The 22,057-nt window shown below is 27.6% G+C and overlaps 1 protein-coding gene and 1 long non-coding RNA gene across 2 annotated transcripts; one reads left to right on the forward strand and one right to left on the reverse strand.

Moving 5' to 3' along the window:
• Positions 1-2,676: 2,676 nt before the first annotated feature.
• On the reverse strand, positions 2,677-6,555 carry LOC135922287 (uncharacterized). Its single transcript, XM_065456692.1, has 7 exons — positions 6,548-6,555; positions 5,485-5,634; positions 4,348-4,525; positions 3,715-3,799; positions 3,480-3,660; positions 3,248-3,346; positions 2,677-2,884 (listed from the first exon to the last, which is right to left on the reverse strand). Exons 2-7 carry the CDS (start codon positions 5,584-5,586, stop codon positions 2,678-2,680), a joined length of 852 nt encoding a protein of 283 aa, XP_065312764.1. The 5' UTR covers positions 5,587-5,634; positions 6,548-6,555; the 3' UTR covers position 2,677.
• Positions 6,556-19,972: 13,417 nt separating this feature from the next.
• LOC135931241 (uncharacterized) lies at positions 19,973-21,239 on the forward strand. Its single transcript, XR_010572980.1, has 3 exons — positions 19,973-20,013; positions 20,785-20,901; positions 21,224-21,239. It is a non-coding gene; the product is annotated as an uncharacterized LOC135931241 (long non-coding RNA).
• Positions 21,240-22,057: the final 818 nt, after the last annotated feature.

Raw genomic sequence — 22,057 nt, forward strand, 5'->3', positions numbered from 1 at the left:
GTCAAGGAATTTCCTTTTTCCTTTTCAATTTATTTCTTATCCATGACGTAGGGGCTTATGCACACAACAAACAAATATGGGAAGAAGTCATCGAAAGTTTACAAAAAAAAATGTCAACATAAACGACATTTATTAATCATCCCAAAAATAATGAACGAACAAATAATTATATTTTGAACCTGATCAAGCTTACAAAAGATTACAGCCACAACTTTTCCTTTCAGCTGTTTTTTTATCCCATCTAGCCGAAATCCTCAGCAGTTCTCCAATTTTTGTATGGTTTAACAACTGCTTGTCCCTCTCGTGTATCGCAAACCTTTAGAGTTTAAAAAAAATGAGGATGTTTCTTTCAACTTTTAATTGTTAGAAGCTGTCCCCAATTCCGATCCGACCCTCTTAATGAACTGGCACACAACTACGCATATATATAACTCACTGTCTACGATAATGATGCCTTTGTGCCTTCAATTGGCGTTGATCGCGGCTAACACAGCCAAAATCAACGAACAAGCCTCCTTTCATCTGCCCTTAAAAGAAGTATATATCTCATCTACTCTCGAACAAGTGATCCTCATAAATTATAACGCCTTACGCCCTGATAATATATATTCCTTATCGTCTGGTCAAATCACATTTTTTATGCTATTCAAAAAAAAATAGGGCAAAAAAAGCTGACCTATACATTGTTTTCAATCCCATAGTCACCAACATCCTAGGAATGGTCTAAAAAGGAAGCAGCACTTAATTCTTATCAAAGCCATTGGAAAAAAAGAAGACTCATTACAAGTGACCACAAGCGATTCTATTTCCGACCTCTGCAGATATTATTTCCTAAGCAACTCGTTTATAGGGTGGCACGTTCAGTTTTTTCTTTAAAAAATCATTTTTTATATTTTTTTTAAATTATGTTCACATGACTAGAAATAAAATTAGATTTACGATTTAAAAAAATTATCAAAAATTCTAATTTTAGATCTTATCTAAATATTTTATTTAAATATGTTTTTTTTTAAAAATTAAATTTATTAACATTCAAAATAAATTACATTGCCAAAAAAATCATGGAATATTGATCTATTAAAATTAAAATTATGTGTTATCATATCATCAAATAAAATATTTATATTAAAGAGCGATGTCAATTAAAGTGATGAGTATAGGGAATGAAATATTTTCTTTTGTTTTTTTGATGAAAGAAAGAAAGAAAGAAAGAAAGAAAGAAAGAAAGAAAGAAAGAAAGAAAGAAAGATTTTTTGAAGTCTAGTTGATTTACGTGTTTTATGTTTGTTTCAGTTATCTAATAGAGTTCTATAAAATATTAATTCATCAACAACCCATGGGACATAGAGGTTTTAAAATTATTTCCATCAAAATTTTTAAAAAATGTTCCCTTAAATTTTGCACTAAAAATGTTTTTTATAAAAAAAAAAATTATAACTACCTCCAACCACTCCCCTCTCCCCCTCATTAATAGATAAAACGATCATGAGGTTTCTATCAGTGGTTTTAAGTGATTATTGTGCCTCTTCCAATCAGCTCTCCACATCTATCATACGGAAAGACATATTATACCTACCTATCGAAAAATTAAAAATCTATAGTAACTTGCCAATCTCTAGCCTAAACCGCGCAATTATATTTATTCCAAAACAAACCCCCTTGGGGGATATTATGGCGTTAATATATTTAGTGTCCTTACAAGTGGTGCACAATGAGCAGGCGTGACGTAGGCGCCGAAAGAAAGGAAGCAAGAAGGAAGGAAGGAAGGAAGGAAGGAAGGAAGGAAGGAAGGAAGGAAGGAAGGAAGGAAGGAAGGAAAGCGCGGATTTGGAGATTGTTAAGAGGAGGAGGGGGAGGGGGGATATTATTGTAAAATTTAAAAAAAATACAATTCAAAAATCCCCGTCATTTGTAGAAATTTTTTGGTATTAGTTTATTTTTAAAAAAAAAGTCTGAAAGAATCAATATTTCTTTTTCCTCGTGGGTGGGATATATTTTGATTGGCATATATATGTGCAAAATTATGTAGAAAGATTTACCCAACGAAAAGCAACCCCAATTATCATTGAACTATTAAATTTTATACATTCCAAATACTCTCACTGCTCAAGTATTAGCCTCCATGTTGTTTACTGTAAAACGGTCTATGTAGCCATTTTATACAATTTATTGCAGCCCGATATCACTACTCTATGTAAGAAAGAATGCAGAAAAAAAGCAAATGCTCACTATAGACAAGGACATCGCTCTATACACAGATTGCGACTGGCCCACAAAGGATAATACAATAACATTAAATTATCTATTATAGCACTTATATTTATTAAAAGTCGCCCTAATATTAAAAAAAAACAATATCTAAAATATGATAATATTGCCCTTTTAACACTAATTATTAGCCAATCATATATATAAATAATTTAAATCATTATATAAAGTTGTGGTAAAGATAATAGAATATAATGTAATACGTATAATATTTATAATTTTAAAAACCCATTATCGGGCATGATTTTTGGCAAAATAAAAAAAAATGACCCGTCTTTTTAAAATTGAAAAATAATTTTGCGTTTATAAAAAAAATTAAAATTAAATAATTTGATTGTTTATCCAATTTTTAAAAATCATATTAAATAAAAATTAGGGTTAATATATTTTCAGAAGATGATCTTCGCGTCTATGCCTGAACACAGTTCTTGTAATCTCTGTAAATACGAATATAGAAGCCTTCCGGGAATATATCTTGGGTGACCCCTTCATTTATCCATGTTTCAATGCTCGCGATCAAATGATTGGGATAAAATTTTGATTCCGATACGACCGTACCATCAATAATTTGGCTGGTGTTGAACGTTAAACCATCTGATTTTTGCACGATTATTGCCTAGTTTATTGTGTTTTAAAAAATATATATATATACTACCAGGAAGCCCCGCCAAAGAAAAATTTTACATTTATATGAAATTTCGTATTCTGTAACCTGAATATTTTTTTGAAATTTTAAAATCTAAGATTCAACTAAATGATAGAATTTGGACAAAAGATAAACTAGACCTAATATCCGCCCTATTACTAAGAGAAATCTAAAGAAAATATATATTCTAACAGATGGGAATCATGACTGGATCTCCATTTCAATGACTGACAGAATAAAAACTATTATAAATGTTGCAATATATGCAATATAATATTTATTTTTTTCCACATATTAAATGTATATTACAGTAAGTTAATTAATGTTACAAACTTCTTGAACATTTTTGACGTTTAAATTGACATCCATTTCTGGGTTATCAATATCGAATATTTTGACGGAATTGTAAGGCCCAGCCACGCTAGCTCTCAACTATATATATTAAATAAAATATAAAATAAATATCATAAACAGATCAATGTTCGTACAAATATACATTAAATAATAAAACGAATAAGCTATGAATAATATATTTTTTCATGACTAGGTAGATGGCAAAAATTACCTCTTCCTGACTCATTTCTATTTTGTAATCCGTCTTTTGGCTAAACATCTCGCCAATCGCTGCTCTGTGGAACTTATGGAAAATATCGTACACCATCTTGACTCCCTCTAAATTCTCTCTGCGAGAAAATGACTGTATCCCCTCGCCTATTCCATCTTCAGTTCGTACCAACTCTACATCGCTTGAGATCACGTAAAATAACGTTTTTAAATTTTAAATTTTAAATTTATTATACTTGAACAAAGTTCCCGATCTGTAGACGTTGTAGTTGTCCGGTGATTTCATCAATTCGCAAGCGTCTTCATAATCGATATAAGATTCTAGAATAAATTAGTTATGTACTTCTACTCGTGTATAAGAAGTGTTGTAAAACGGCTCGTTTTGGGCAACTCAATATTTTAGCCAGAAAAATATTGCCTATAAGCCTCGAGATTTCGATAATATAGGTATTAGAACCTTTGTTCCTACTGTGAGTAAAATCTATCTTCGGGAGTTGCGGAATATTTTTTATTGGATAAAGTATTGAGTTGTTGAGCCATTTAATACTATATATAAGATACATTTTTAAAACTCTAAACAAATAATAAAAAAATATTTTTTCAAAAAAAAATACAATATACTTTGGGAGTAGTATAGCCCCTTATTTGTAGTCGAATTTTTTAAAAACGGCCCGATAGCCAAAATAATATTGTGTAAGCCTCAAGAATTGGCAAAGAAGATGCCCAAAATCTTTGGCCAGGCTTACACAATATTGGCTCGTAAGACCAGAATCGGACATTTTTAACCACACCCTACTTTGAATGCCAGCAATGAAACTTGATGGATCTCACTCTTTTTAAATAAAAATGAATAAAAAATGTTGGTTAACTAGGGTTATAGGAGCGGCCTAAAAAAGTGTTTTTCTTTATCTTGAAATTCCTTGAGTTGATTCGGCTTTGAAAATCTTCGTTGTCTAGCCTAGTTATTCCCTTAGCTAATTTGAGCAAGTAGAATTCGGTGTAATATTCCTTGACGTAGATATTTTCATCCATTATCATGATATCCATCTGGTTATAAATTTATGACGATAAAATTATGATATATATGTCGTTATAAGGATAAAGGAATCTATGGGGAAATTTAGAAATCTCTTTAACATTCCAGCATGTGTAGAATATCTACCCTATAAACTGATTCGACATAAACTTTTACCTAATTTTTTAAAATTTATATGAAAAATCAATATAAAAGCTGTTAAAAGATTCTAGGCTTATTTGCCTGAAGTTTGCACTGTGGATTATCTATATACATTACATACTTGTTAAAATCAGATTTATCAAATTAAAATGTTGCCCTCATTGTAAGATTTAAAATTGGACTTAATACCAATGTGTTATATATTCAAATAGGAACACACATATATAAATAAATATTTAATTAAAAAATATGCAAGTAGTTCTTTAAAATTATACACTTTAGTGTATTAGTTCTCTATAAATAATATTTGCTTAGATAATGAATATAATAATGAATTTTTTTTCTTATTGGCCCCCCTTATATTTTGATACACGGACTAAAACGACGATATTGTTAATATGTTCTTGTTGATAATATGATATGTATATTTTAAAATAAACAAATATATTATATAGACAATGAAGAGTTTTTTACATAATGCACAAGCTTATATAACTAATGTTACCTTAATAGTAAAAAATACAAAAAATCTAGTTTTCTATCTATGCTAGAACCCCTTAGGGTCTTAATACAGCAAGTTAAAAAAAGATCAGACTTCGTTACATGATAAAATTTAGGAAAGACACACACAAATAAGGCAATTTATGTATTGGCCCAATTATTCGCCAATCATATTCTTTCGGAATCGAAACTTCCCCCCTTTGTTTATCGTAATTAATATAAATATCATTCACACCATTGATACATACCGTTTCAGTGCTTAGAAATTCTAGACCCGGACCACTATTTTTATGCATTTTTGGGAATAATTATTTTATTTTTAATATACCCGAGTAGCGGCTTCAGGGATAAGAGCGAATTGATAGCCTGACAGGTCGTAACAAGATTTTGTCGCATCGCCTTTATGATTTATCAAGCACACCTTTAGCATTTTCTCATCATCCACATCGTGGAAGGCATGAGCATCAGTTGGAATTAACTAGATAAATAAATTATGATTTAAGAGAAGCCCAAAGAACAATTCCCCTTATATAGGTAAAAAGGCTCGCTTTAGCTCTTGCGCGATAAAATTAAAATTTTTATTTTAGGATGAAAACATATTATATTAATGCTTAGTAATGTTTTTAAAAAAAGGGCCGAGTTAAGATTTTAGCCAAAATAATATAAGGCATTCTAACAACACTACCTACTAACTTTTATAGTATTTGGCGCTGAAGGTGCAAGTAAATGTCGTGCTTTTAACTCTTTACCAACGAATTTGGGGTAAGATGGGAAAACCATTGGGGCAAAAAGTAACATAGCCCAAATAACTGCTATAGGCTAAATTACAAATCTCCTCTAAAACATATGAGCCCTTGCTGATTACATTCCCACAAAGACTTCCAATCGTCGGCTATAAACCATAAATTGAACAAATAGCCCTTAAAATTGGGTAATTTATAAGCCAAATTTATACAATAATTTATATATATATGACATACAATTAATTTTTTTAAAAAAAAAGTATATTTTAAAATGCATACACTAGCGCGTTTTGACAAATAGAAAATCTTTACACAATTATTGTTTTGACTAAAATCATAATCGGTTAAAAATCGATTTAAATCGGGCTATTTTTAAAAATCGATTTAAATCGGGCTATTTTTAAAAATCGATTTAAATCGGGCAGTTAAATCCTTTTTTTTAAAGTATAATAAAAATAGGGTTATAATAAAAATAGGGTATTTAATATATAAATTTTATTTTTTACCTCGTTAACCCAATCATATCTATTTAATCTAACAAAAATAAATTAATTTTATTTTAAATATAAATTTTGGAAATACAAAAAAATTAATATATGTAAAAGGAATGTAAATATTTATAATAATATTAACATACACGTATTTTACCTTTGAGCTTTAACTACAAATATATAATATATATATATGTTATTAGAATATATAATAAAAGATATAGAGAGAAAATTAAATAAAAATTTGTTTTGTGAGTTTTAAATTTTTTTTTTGAGTTTTGTTCGTGTTATATAAGTGTAAATTTTAAATTTTATTTTCCCATGTTTTTATAAGGTACTTCGCTTATCTCTTTACTAAACAATTTTTTTTATTAAATCCAAGAGTTGCAAGTTCATATAGGATTTCGAAACCAAAAAAAAATTGACTAAAAATGAAATATAAAAATTATATATGTTAGCGTCAATGTGTTTTTTTTATACTTGCAATGTAATTTTTACAGCTTTAAATCAAAAAATTCAGATTTTACCGGAAATATATTCAATCATGTTTTGAATACCTATTCTTATAAATTTTAGACAATTTTGCCGTGTTCACTTTTGAGTCATTTATAATTTATATATAAAATATTTAAGGAAAATCAATTTAAATTTTTATATTAAGTTCCTAAGTTCATGGTAAAAATTGCCTGAAATTCATAGGGTAAGGTATTCCAAACATGATGGCACACATTTCTGTTAAAAATCCGATTTTTAAATTCAAAAAAACAAGCTTCAAAAAATTGTTTGAAAGTTACCGGAAAAAAACACAATTTTTTTATTTTATCATTAAATTTATAAAAACGTCTTTCTATTCATATTCGATAATAATTATTTTAAATTATATTTTATAAGTTTCCATAAATTAATTAATATTAAATAATTGATGATCATCAGAAATGTATAAAATTAGATTACCTTTCCCAGTCGTTGACATTGACAGAACAGTCAAAAATGTTATTAACGCTATTATATTGGTATTCATTTTTATTTTTTTAAAAATAAAATTGGCTTTAATTTAAATTTTTTTTTAAAAAATAATAGGTCAAATTAGAAATAATTTTAAATTTAAGGATTTTAATTAATATATATATTTATTATATTACGTTTATTTAAATAAGATATTTAGATCAAATACAAAAATGTTTTAAAAATTATGACCTTGGCAATTTAAATCGTTCCAATTAAAAGTAATCTAAAAATTGCAGTATTTATCTTACGAACGTTTGTTTATTGATTCAAATGAAATTCTATATTAACCAAATATTGATATTATTTTATAGGTGCAAAATCACGTGATATGTGACGTAAGTAGTGCTGTCAAAGGGCTCGATTCGAGTCTATTTTAAAAAAAATTCCTAACCCAATATTTTGGCTAGAAAAATAATTGTTTAATAAGTATCGAGTAGTTTTGTTAAATTACCTGACTTAAGTCAACTATAAAATAGCATGGCCATGTTTCTAACCATAAATATTACGATCATTCTTCAATTTTAGACTCAACTTAGAGGATTAATTCAATTTTTTATGCTAAAAGTTTGATTAATCCGCAATTGAGATGGTCAAAATAAGGTGATTTAACAACACTAGTATCGAGATTTCGTTTGATAGATGTTCAAACATTTGCTCCACTTATGAGCAAAATCTTAAGGCTTGCATAATATTTTTCCTAATAAAATGCCGTTTAACATCGCTAATAATATCAATGCGAGGGAGATTATGTTGTGTTACTTCCAATAGAAGATCTTTACGGGTTTAGAGTGCGCAAGCGTACTAAAAAATTATTTAATATGGTGATGGTGGGGGGGGGGGTTATTTAAGTTAAATTTTAACAACATAATACAAATGAGAGAAACGATCTTTAAACGATAAGGCCTTATGTCCTGATAAAATATTCCTCGTGGACTAGTCGAATAACCTTCCGCCGATGCATTGACGTATTGACTTTGCAGCTAAGTCGGAACCTCACATTTTTTTTTATGTTATCCAAAAAATATAGATGAAAAAATGGCGGCCTCAACATTGATTTCAATTCCATGGTCACCCAACATTCTAGGAGTGTTTCTAAAAAGAAGCAGCACTTAATTCTTAACAAAGCAATTACAGGTGACCACAATGAGGGATTCTACCTTGGAACTCTGCAGATATTATTTTCTAAGCAACTCTTCCTTAAGGGTTTATTGTTTTTTGAAATGTGTTTTTTTAACAACTTGTAATATATATAGTTTTTAAAAATTATGGTCTCATTATAAGAAAGAAAAGAAAGAAAAGAAAGAGAAAGAAAGAAAAGAAAGAAAAGAAAGAAAAGAAAGAAAAGAAAGAAAAGAAAGAAAAGAAAGAAAAAGAAAGAAAAGAAAGAAAAGAAAGAAAAGAAAGAGAGAAAGAAAAGAAAGAGAAAGAAAGAAAGAAAAGAAAGAAAAGAACAGAAAAGAAAAGAAAAGAAAGAAAGAAAGAAAGAAAGAAAGAAAGAAAGAAAGAAAGAAAGAAAGAAAGAAAGAAAGAAAGAAAGAAAGAAAGAAAGAAAGAAAGAAAGAAAGAAAGAAAGAAAGAAAGAAAGAAAGAAAGAAAGAAAGAAAGAAAGAAAGAAAAAGATCTACAATTAAAAAATTAATATTCTGGATCTTATCTAAATATTTATTTAAATATGTTTTTTTTAATATTAAATTCATTTAACATTTTAAAATAAGTTAAATTGCCAAAAATGACAAAATGACGCAATGTTGATTTATAAATATTAACGTTTGATTATAAATTTTGGGATCAGCATTATCATATTAAACATTTGTATTAAAGGGTGATGTCATTTATCGTGATAAGTATAGAGATAAAAAAAAATGCTTTTTTGGAGGAAAAAAAACTGTTTTTTGGAGGGAAAAAACAAAAACAAAGTTTTTTTTCTTGTTTTTTTTTTGTTGTTGAAAGAAAGAAAGAACATTTTTTTCTAAAGAGTTTACCGATTCCTGATATATCTGTTCCCTAATTTAAATGTACATGTTTGAAATATATTTCTTAATTTTCTCAAATTAACTATCAACAATTTTAAATTTTTATAATGGTTTATCTTACCAATATCCCCGAAAAAAATTATATATATAATATATCACAATAAAATCAGTTATTTGAAAGAAAAAAAAATAGGGAAAAATTTGATAATTTTTTTAAAATAAATACAATATAGCCCCAAAAGCCTTGCAATAGGTGATAAAGAAAATCAACTTAATATTGCTTCTTCCCCCCCCCCCCCCAGGGTCCTTAGCAGAATTCTGGCTACGACTATGTAGGATACCATTTGAAAATACAAAAAAAAGATACAAGATTTATTTATAATAATGTTTTTTTTTTAAAAATATCCAAATAAGCCATTTAAAAATTAAATAAATTGATATAGGGGAGATTGGGGCTAGATAAACCCCGGGGCTTGACGAACCTCTTAATCTCTATTGTAAAATTAAATAGACTATAGAAGGTTGACGTTTTATCCCTAATGTAGATTTTATTAGTGTGAATCTATAGACAAAAAATCTTTTATAATGAAAAATTATTAAAAAAAATGTTATATAAAAGAAATACAATTTTGATGTATAGAATTCAAAATTTTTTTTACATGACAGAATTTTAATTTTTTTATTAAGTTATTATAATCATTTATATATAAATTAGATTTTATGACAAAGTTTTAACTTTTAACCCTGTTTTATAAAAATGAGAAAGTTATATGAGTATTTATTTTATCTAGATATTATTACAATCACGATTAGTCAATTTAGAGGTAGCAAGGCTTGTTAAACCATGCACATCAGGTATGGATGGCAGTTTATATGCAAAAAATCTTTCAAAATCTTAAAAAACACAGTATGATTGGTATTTAGGATTTATGCTGAAAAATCATAATATCTCCTTTAGATTCTGATTTTTATATGTCCAAGATGTTTATTTCTCTTCTCTTCTCTTCTCTTCTCTTCTCTTCTCTTCTCTTCTCTTCTCTTCTCTTCTCTTCTCTTCTCTTCTCTCTCTCTTCTCTTCTCTTCTCTTCTCTTCTCTTCTCTTCTCTTCTCTTCTCTCTCTCTTCTCTCTCTTCTCTTCTCTTCTTCTCTTCTTCTTCTCTTCTCTTCTCTTCTCTTCTCTTCTTCTTCTCTTCTCTTCTCTTCTCTTCTCTCTTCTCTTCTCTTCTCTTCTCTTCTCTTCTCTTCTTTTCTCTTTTCTTCTCTGACAATTTGAACAATAAATTAATAAAAAATATTCTGTATCATATATTAATTAATAAAACTGCATTTTATTCCATTATAGCCAAAAAAAACTAATGGTCTAAGGAAACCCCTTGTAGCGGTTTGCCTACCCCCGCTATTGGGGCTTGTTGGGCAATAAAATTCAAATTGATACAAAAAATACAATAACAAAAACATGATTATATTCTCGAAATGTTTAAAAGGCACCTTTAAAGATTAATAGTTATAGCTATCGGTTTATATATTCTTCTTTAAAATATCTAAAACGAAACAACACAAGTTATAGCAGATTTTGCAAAAGTCGGTTCGACTAGCCCCGGTCTCCCCTACTATTTTTTTTTCTAAAAAAATTGAAAAATTAATACTTATTTTAAGAGAAACTGCTATAAAATATAAATCGATGAAGAAACTTAATTTAATCTTACCCTCATTTTTTTTTGCTAGAACAACGATGTTTGTAATTAGACTATTAATCAGTGGCGTAGCTACGGGGGTGGTTTTCGGGTTTGGACCCCTCCCAGAGCAAATTTTTTTTATACGTTCAAAAGATTTAAAAGTGACTTTATATCAAATAAATACCATGATTATTTATATTTTTCTGGTTTTGATGTTTGTGCAAGGATATTATATTACTATTGAAATTATTCTGGATATGGATAGAATTAATATAAAGTCATTGAGAATAATCTACTAAATTATAAAAACATATTACAGATGCATTTAAAAAATATGTTTATTATATATTATCGAAGATATGGTTTTTATTTGTCCTAGCCGAAGACCGGGCAATAGGGCTGAAGACTCGTTAAAGGGGGTCTGGAGGGCAAATCCCCCCCCCCCCCCCATGCTTTTATATGTATGGACCCCCTCTAAGGAAAATTCTTAGCTACGCCACTGCTATTAATCTACTAAAATAAATAATAAATATACTCATTTTTGTAAGAAACATTATAGCGATCGTAACGTTGTAACGGGTAAGAGTCTAGATGATTTACTTCTAAAATCTCGCCCGGTTTAATGTAGTATCTCAATATTTTAACCAGAAAAATATTGCCTAAGCCAGGAGATGTCAATAATATATGTCTATAGCATTGTTCCTTTTATGAGCAAAATCTTCGGGCTTGCGTAATATTTTTTTCTGGATGAAATATTGAATCAGCTGTTTTTAAAATCGGCTCAAAACGAGCCGTTTAACAACACAAGTTTAATGCCCTTTCCGGGATCTAAATCCTGGTCAAGGAATTTTCTTTTTCCTTTTCAATTTATTTCTTATCCATGACGTAGGGTCTTATGCATATAACAAACAAACACGGGAAGATGTCATCCAAAGTTTACAAAAAAAAATGTCAACATAAACGACATTTGTTAATCATCCCAAAAATAATGAACGAACAAAATAATTATATTTTGAACCTGATCAAGCTTACAAAAACTGGTTTGATGTTGAGCCTAATTAATTATATTTTAATAAAAGTAAGATTTATTTACTTTTATAAAATCCAAATATTTACCCTATTAAAATAGTCAAAAAATTTTGAAATATTTGATTCATTTAAATTAAAAAAATATTTTTTTGAGAAAATTGGTGTAAATCAGTTTTAAATTTAAAACAATGTCTCTAAATACAAAATTGGTTGCTCTGGGATTCGTTTTAGTTATCGCCTTCAAAACCATTTCTGGGTTAGGTAAAACAATTTGTGTAACATAATTTTATCAAAAAGGATTTTTTTTTTGCTTAAATTTAGAAGAGATTTATATATATAATTATTATAACTTTAAAATTATTTTAAAAAAAATATTTGAATTTCCTATCAGGAATTAATTTGTATATCGTCACTTATCTACCAATTTGTCTTTTTTGAGAGCGAAACCCATTCCCTAAAACTAAACTAATCTATGGATAAATTATATTGATCGATTATATAGATAATAATTTTTATTTTTCTTGATATTAATCAGAGAACCGCAAAGTAGTGTGTTGTTAAACTACCTAACTTTCAGCGTAGCCTTGTTTTACACCAAAAATATTCTTATCAATCTTCAAGTTGAAGACTCATCTTAGAGGCTTAATTTAATTTTTTAGGCTAAAAGCTTGCCCTAAGCCACAACAGAGATGCTCAAAGTTGGGTAATTTAACAACACTACTGCAAAGGTTTTGATTTTTATAGCGTAATCATGTCATGGCCATTTCAAATATTTGGTTATAAAATTTAAAATAAAAATTAAAATATGTCCTGGCCGGGCCAGGCTTAGGGCCGGGCCTGCAGGTCTCTGAAGATAATAGATATGTAATTGACATTTATAGACTTTCTTCAATGAATTTCGAATAAGAGATACTTTGTTTTTAATCATATGATTTTATTTTTATATTTGGAAAAATAAAGAATTGGGAAAATTATATCTAGAAAAGTGTATTAAAAATGTAGAATTATATATTTATCTTTTAGGTTCATGATTCTTATTATAATTTTATAATGTTGAGAATTTACATTTTAATTTTTTAATAAATTTTCTTCAGAATGGAAAGATCAAATTTGCGGCAAGATTGGCAAGAGTGGTCTATATAATACGAAAGATATTTTTCCTTCAATTAGGATCCCTGATTCAATGTAAAAAAAATAAATAAATATTTGTAAATATTATTACATTCGTAAAATACGTGTTATAAAAAAAAATCTCATATTTTTAAGCCAACAAAAATAATCTAAGCATATAGAGATATTTAAGGCAAAATTAAGGTTAGACTTCCTTTGCTGAACAAAATTTCAATTGTATTAAGAAAATTACTTTGACAAATTGGGCAACAACTGTTACAAAATTTGATAAGTAAGTGGATATTTTTAAAAAAAATCTTTTTCCTTTGCATTCGCGTAAGACCAATTATAAATGATCATCGATAAAATTATGCGCATTAAAATAAAAAAATAAATTGTAATTAATTACAGAGTTGTTAACTCTCCTATTTAAACGTAGCTAGCTCCGCTCCTGCTCCCGCTTCCGCTTCCGCTCTTACCTTCTTAAAAGGAGCTAGCTCTCGCTACTACCTTTTAAAAAGGAGTTAGCTCCCAAGTTATGGAGTGCTACTCTATAATTTTATAGAAGATACTCGAAACAAAATCATTTTTTTTATCAAAAATGTTTTATTTATATTTATAAATGATCTATCAAAATTTTTATAATTTTTTTTTAATTAGCTTTTAAGAAAGTAATAAATTTTCTAAATTAGAATCTAACAAACAACCACGACTTCTCTCCTAGAACCTATTTTGCGATGCTAAATAGCGCTCCACAGGAGTACTAGAGGGAAGAGGGTTTTTTGAATTCAGGGAATTTAGCAAAAATAGTAATTTTGGTATCATTTATTTTAAAAAATATTTGTCCAATATATTATCTTCCTGATGATCAATTGCATGGAATACAAAAAAAAAGATCTTCTAATATCAGTGCAGGGCTCCCGTGAACCAGCATCTAATTTTGCATCAGGTATTTGTTTTCTTAAAACATTAATCAATTTGTATTTTAGTCCCATATTTTTGTGGATTTTTTATTCCACTCCCAATTTAATTTGAATGCAGGATGGACAATAGCTGCAATGTTATTATCATTTAGGATATCATCAACATCCACAAATTAACAAATTGAAAATCTTCATCCATCTCAGAACTTTTATCTTCTTCAAATATTCTAAAAAAATAGAAGGAAAGTTATAATTTTAAATTAAATAATTAAGATTACCTGAATGCTTTCACAGAGTCTCTTCCATTATCAGTAACAGTTTTTTTTAAAAATTACTTTGTTCTGAATTCTGAAACTTCTATCTTTATGTATATCTATAATAATCCTTGCCAAAACATCGAAAGCGTGCTTGCCTTTGAATTGCAATGACTTCGAGTCAATCTAATGATCTGTTACACCCAAAAAAAAAGGCCTTTATAAAAAAAAGTTAAAATGATCGAGCACATTCAAAAAGATAGGCACTTACCTTCTAAATCCACTTCAGCAAGGGCATTTCTCAGCTCAAGAAAATCATCTTATCATATGTACGTACACATCCGTCATCGAAGAAAAACCCGAAAATTTTTAGCTCCTTACCAGGATCGAATCTGGGACATCCGGTTTACAAGCATACATCATACACCACTAGGGCCACCCCGCCGATTTTATTGAATTTAAACTAACAAATGTTATTAAAAAGTAATTTAATTTATACGTTAAATTTAAAGGATCGGTGGAGCGGTGCTCCTCCACTCCAGCCCTAAAAAGGATCTAGCTCCAGCTGCTCATTCCAGGAGCGCCTCTAAATTTTTTTTTCAAAAACCGATCTTCTCTCCGTTTTTTCTCCTTGAATGATTTATTTTCATCGTAAAATTATAATATATCCTTAACAAATTTAAATTTTCTTAACCAATGAAATTATACCAGTCCACAAATTCGTTTGGCGAGAGAAGATAACGAGATAATTTGGACCATTGGCGGAGAAAATATTTACGTGAGACACGAGGAAGAGACGGATTGCTTTAGGAACTCGGTAAGCAGCGGAACTAAAGACCAATTCTATTTAGCTAATAGCGTTCTAGGAAACGATTTTAACGTCAACTTCGATAGCAACGTAAAGATCTTTTTTTATCTTCAATCAGAGAATTAATTCTTTCTTTCTTTCTTTCTTTCTTTCTTTCCTTTCTTTCTTTTCTTTCCTACTTTCTAAACCCTAAACGTGCTGATACAATCGGGAAAACTATTATTTTATTGTAATGATTCAAAGACACCCATTATCATCGAAACTCAAGATCTTATAAATAAATGGGGGGTCCTAGAAAATATTTGTTTTAGAAATACATGGCCTGATCAATTTTATATAAAATATAAATTATTCTTCAACAACCAATTGGAAAACTTTTGCAAAAAATCATATGACGCCTATTAATATTATAGTATCTAAATCTTTCATTCCCACTAGGAAAATATATTTATTTTGTTTTAAAAAAATATAGGCCAAAGTTTTTAAACAAAAAAAAAATTCTAAGTGTACAAATGAGGAATTGTTAAATAAAAAAATTTAGAAAAATTCCGACCTGGGATTCGAACCGCATAGATCTTTGCTACGAAATCTTATAATAATAGCAAATAATTTTTTTTTATCTCTTCATTTTTCTGATTATTAATTTATAATTTAAGGATTTTTACAATAGATATATTAAATTAATCCGATTATTTTATATATAGGGTGGGGGGGGGGGGCTAACTTAAAATTTGGTGATTTTGAGTGAAACATTTTTTCTAGCGGCTTCCTTATCTATTTTTTGGTTAAATCTTTCTGAACCTAAAGGGTCTATTCCACTAATATTTATATAAACTTGTTAAGGATACTCCAAATGTAACGGATACTATACCAATTATAATTTTTTTTAGAAAATTCCAATCTAAACCGATATAAAAAAAATTTTTTTCCCAAACTTATTCTTTACATAAAGTTATCGATACATTTTTGTGATATATATATATAATATTTATTTAAAAAAATATAGATTAGTTACATTATATAAAAGAAACTCGAAACGGCATTATTATTAAATATTTACTGGATTTTTAGGGCGTATCAAAAAAAATTTTTTTAATTTATTCTACCAGACCTCACATCATAGCTGAATTTTTTTTTTTTTAAATTATAATCTATAATACGCTATGGCTTAGGGGTAGTCTATTAAAATTTTTAGGTGGTACCAAATCTCTATTGGTTTTAATTTTTATCTGTATAAAACAAATGATTTAAACTCATAGTTACAAAACAAATTTATGTAAAAATATAACTATGTTACGGGTATATGATAAGTATTTTTTTTTGTGAGATATTTTTGAAATAAAAAACTATTTTAAAAGTTTAAATAAATAATATATGTATATTTAGTTGATGACGATACAGGAAGACTCCATCAAAAAGCAATTTTTGATGTGCTACTACAAATTCGAAAATTTTGAAAGCAATGTAATATGCACCGTGCCCACTCCATCCAATGCAAAAGTAATTGAATTAATTATTTATTTTTCTTTGAATTTCAATTTAGTTTGAAAAATGTGAATAAGCAAAGGAGTAGGTTGATTGCAACTTTATAAACAGAAACATTTTTTTTTTATTCACTTATATTTATAGAAGTAGTTTAAATCTATTATATAATACTTTGTTTAGACAAATTTAACGCAACGCGAAGACCACATTATAGTAGCGTCTAATGATGTTCGAAGATCCATCGAAAACTCTTTCATCCTCAGGATTTCTGGAGATATTAAAGTTCAGGGCACCAAACACAGAGGCCTCGTATCATTGCATACGTGTCCAGGTTTTTTAACCAAAATTTAACATAATTACGAAATAAGGATTTACCCCAATTATGTTTTACATTGATTATAGAATGATGAAAAATCTTTAATTTTAAAGAACATTAACAAATGTGCAGTAAATTTTCAATTAGATTAGTCTACAACTAATATCATCCCTACAGAATATACCCTTAAATAGAGTATACCGTTACCTATATTTGTTTTGAAAACGGTCTACCAATGGTTTATAACACCCATCTTACATAATAAAAATTTTTAATCCCCATACCCTGCTTTTATTTTTTTTCTGCCATAACATCCGTTATATATATATTTATATTTTTTACATATAATATTCATATTCATTTATTCTTAACATTTTGTATGAATAGATATAGCCTAAAAGTTAAGGATAAGGATATACATTAGATGATAAATTATAATTAAAAGATACAATAACATTAGTTATATGACTTATATGAAAATAAATTGCTATAATTAATGATCATCATAATTTAAGTGGCTTGTTTAATGATTTATTATTAGGTTTTTTTTGGTCATAAAATAAGATACAATAAAACCTAGTTATACTATAATAACGTGTTTAAAAAATATATATATGAGATATGTGCAATTACTATGAGGAGGCATAATGACAGCTATAGGTCTAAACATCAACTTCCAGAGAAAAAAATGTATATGCTAAAAACGATTTTAGAGAGAGGTCTAATTTCGATTTCAAGTTATATCTGTATTTTTTCAATCTCAACATCAAAATTTTAAACTTTTTTTTTTGATTATTCTCAACAGCTTTTATTGAGAAAGTTTATAAGTCGCCCCTCTAATATCTCAAAACCTGTTTGAATAGAGTTCCTTGATTATTCTTGCTCCTTCTATTGTCATAAATAGTGTTGTTAAACGGCTAACTCAGTGTTTCATCCAGAATAATATTACGCAAGCATTAAGATTTGGTTTTTAGGAGGAACAAAGGTTTGGGCAACTATTAGCGAAATCTCGAGACTTAGGAAATATTTTTTCTGGCTATTGTAGAATTGGTCTTGATCAATTGTTTACAAAATACTATATATTTCTATAAAAGATCAAATATAATGATTTAAAAATGAAATAAATTCATATATATAGTGTGTATTACCCCTTTTGTAGCTCCTCGTTTTAACCTCTAAGACATCGATATAGGTTATTTATAATAGTCTCATTTGAACATACAAATATAAATGCTATTTTATGTCAAATGTGAAATTAGATAAGGAGTAAATGATATTTTTTATGATCTACATTCTTTAAATTCATGATTTTAACTAAACTTTATTATATAATTTAAATTTTGTTATGCTAAAATTATAATAAAGCTCTCAAAGATACATGCGGCATCGTTAAAGAAAGTGGCACATATAACATGCAGGAAATCTTTAATGGGCCTGAAATCCCTTTCGAATTGTATATCATCATAAAAACATAATATTTTTGTATTATTTTTGTTCCCATATAAATTTATTTTCATTATTTGTGAAAATATATTCAAAAATGGTATAAATTAAATTATCTAACAAACCATGGGCCGGGTATGGGCCTAATATAATACTTTCTAGTAGGCCTGGGTTTAAAAAATTTTTCTTTAATGGGCTTGGGCCTAAAATTATCAAATTTAAATTTAGATTATTTAAAACAGTTGGCTAATTTAATGAAATATTGCCTTTTTCTTCTCCTAATAATAATAAATTTCAGTATTGAGAACGAAATGATTGCCTAAATATATTTAAATATTGTTTATTTTCATTAAATAAAAAAAAAATTAAATTTATCGATATGGGCTTGGGTCGGGCTTGGGAAATTTTTTTGAAACTTATTATGGGTTTGAATTTTATAACATTAGACATGGGGACCGGGCCAGACCTGGGCCTATAAAAAATTTAGTGCGGGCCTGGGCCGAGCTTGGTCAAAATTTGGTTTAAAATACTAAATGTCAGCCCCGAAATAGCTCTTCTAAATTGCTAAAGGATAAGTGTTTTGGGTATCAAAAATAAAATAATTTCTTTTAAAACTTATAATTTTGATGGAATGATTTTTCATAAATTTTCAAAGGCTGACCATTATTTTAAAATTTTTAACCACTTCCCCAAACTATCTAATGTTGTTAAATCGCTGAATTTTTAACAATATTTTATCCAAAAACGCAAGACAGGAGATTGGTAATAGATGACATCTATTACCCAAATCTTAAACGGCTTACGTAATATTATTTTGGCTAAAATCTTAAAAATATTGGCAATAGTTAATTAATAATATTTGTTTCTTATATAATTAAATTAAAAATTTCTTTTTATTTGTTATCTAATATATATAAAAAAATATATATAAGTTGTATAGGACTTGTAAAGCTTCACATGAAGCTACAAGAAAAATAATTAGCAAACTAAAATAATTTTAAAGAAAAGCATAGTTTTTCTTAAAAGGGAACAGTAGATAAATTTAAAAAAAAATGTTTATTTGCCCATTCTGTCTATGTGTTTGTTAATTATTTTGAGCTAAACTAAAAATGCCTAAAGATACTGGGATCAAACTCTCCATTGGTAGAAGTTGCTATTGGCCGAGAATATAATATTAATGAAGTTTTTATATTTGTTGATTAATATTAGTCTAAAGCCGATTTTTGAAAAGGTCAAAAATGTTGCCTACTTTTTGGTTTATAGATGTTCTTTCAGGCATTTATGAACCAAATCTTAAGGTTCTTGATTAATATAATTTTTTTCTGGATATTTTAAAAATTCGAGCTCAAAATTGGCCGTTTAAACATACATTAATACTCAATCGCCAGATGAAATTTATATAACTTTAAACTTTATTTTTCTCGTAAAGCATTCAAATGATTGACTTAAAGAGATCAGAGTTCCTCGTTACTTGGAAGGTCGACTCCAGAGATATATTTCGTAGGAAAGTGAATGAAACGGGAGTACCCTATGAAGCTGGACAAGAAAGTATCGGGCTAGAAAGACAAGCTTTTCCCCATACTACCTATGAGAAAAATGTAATATAACTTCCAAAAATATCTTAGAATTATAATAATCTTCAGAGATTTTCTTTCAATGAGGCAAAAAATAAAATACCCACAAAATAATTAAAATTTTTACTTTAATTTTAAAAAAAATATATTATTTCATATTTTCTTGGCAAATCTTAATTTTTTAAAAATATTTTTTTTTATAATTAGGTATATATATATAATGAGATATCATTTTTCCTTATTTTGAGAAAGTGAGAGCATGTACGATTTTTTTTAAAAAATATACAATTTAAATTATATAAATTAATCAGTTGATATAAATCATTCAATGGATTTACTGCTCATATTTTCAATTTTCTATTTAAAACAATCTGCAAAATACGACTTCAAAAATAAATGGAAAAAAATTTTAAGATATTCCACCCTTTAGTCGGCTAAATCCCAATTCCAAAGATTATGAAAAAAATTTTTTTATTATAATTTATCCTTCATGTCTCCGATAAATAATTTAAAATTTAATAGTTTGTATTATGGATTTGTAAGAAGATTCGATAATCGATAAATGGCCAATAAAAAAGAAAGCTTCCATTATAACATTTTTGTTCAAAATAATCTTTGTTGATATAATAATATCTATATATTTTTAAAGGCCTATAATATATTTCACGTGTGTAAAAAGCGAAGATTTTAAAAGCCGATGTCTAGAATCAAATAATAGAAGTTTTAATACAATTCGTATTAGATATACATATATATATATATTTTTTTTTTTTTCACTTATAAAAATAATTTTAGTTAAGAGTAAAATTCAGTTCCCCTTATCATCGTGAGGATCACGTATGCAGATTTATCTTTGATAAGAATGACACTGCCAATGCTATATGTGTCATTAAGAACTTGGGAGGACCTACTGTAATTATCGATTATTTTTTTTCAAATGTCTTATATAAATTAGATTAGATTTAAAAATTTATCTACAAAGCTTAATCAAGATTTTAGCTAAAAATAAATTATTATTTAAGCCTAAGAATTTAGCATATAGGTTGGGCCCGAAAGAGGGCTTGGTTTTATTTTGGGACAAATTTCGAGACCTAAAAGTAATATTACTCATTGACAATTAAATATAAATTTTTAAAAATAAAAAAAATTTACGATGAAGACAAAGTATAAATTAAGACGATAAAATATAGGGTTTTGAAAAATAAAAATTATTCATTATTTTGTATCATTTTAGCATCAAATTGTACAGAAAGTATCGGACATAATTCTCGAGGAAATTAGTAACGATGGAAATTTAATCGGAACCAAAACTTATAACAACTCATTTATAACTTATATGTTGGAATATACAGGCATGGCTGGATCGGATTATGATGTGAATATCTATCTCCGAACATGTTAATGTAAGCTATATTATATGAATTATATTATTATAGTCCTTATAATCCCCTTAATTGAATTTTATATCATGCTTATTTCGTTTTTTTTAGAAAACTAAGATGTAATTTCACGAGGAAAATTAAAAAGATGGAAGACTTTTTCCAGCATTTCTTATATTATATGATTAAATTTTTTTATATGTTTTATTCCTTCCCTCCTTCTCTCATTCTTTACTTGCTACGATATATTCTTTCTAATATATATTATCAAAATTTATCATATGGGATTATAATAAAAATGGTTTGTAATTTTTAAATACCACTACCAATTAACAAAAAAAATCACTAAAAATTATTTTGTGAAAATATTTATTTCAAAAAATTATTTCAGCAATTATATATATATATCTAAACCTAAATATCATTGTAAAATAAATATATAGTATTAAGGTTGTTATACTTTTCTAACATTCAGAATAATGGAATTTCAGAATGACTTCTCATAAAATTTAAGTATGTTTCTTATTCATAATTCATGAAATAAAGGGAAATTTCTGATTCACCCGTCATCAAATACAGTGAAACGATACACATGTTTAAATATACTATAAAAGGGGGTAAACAAAATAAGATTTTATTTTTAATAGAATAAAGATTGAAATTAAATATGGACAAGCAATTAATTAAGA

This window comes from Gordionus sp. m RMFG-2023, chromosome 1 (assembly GCF_954871325.1).
Source record: "Gordionus sp. m RMFG-2023 chromosome 1, tfGorSpeb1-WG-v2, whole genome shotgun sequence".
Lineage (NCBI taxonomy): Eukaryota > Metazoa > Nematomorpha > Gordioida > Chordodea > Parachordodidae > Gordionus > Gordionus sp. m RMFG-2023.

Coding starts and splice junctions, on each gene's coding strand:
- LOC135922287 (XM_065456692.1), bottom strand. CDS start 5,586: ATGCTAAAGGTGTGCTTGATAAATCATAAAGGCGATGCGACAAAATCT. Junction 3,800..4,347: donor AGGCCGCTCCTATAACCCTA/GTTAACCAACAT, acceptor AATTTATTCTAG/AATCTTATATCGATTATGAA. Junction 3,661..3,714: donor AGATCGGGAACTTTGTTCAA/GTATAATAAATT, acceptor CGTGATCTCAAG/CGATGTAGAGTTGGTACGAA.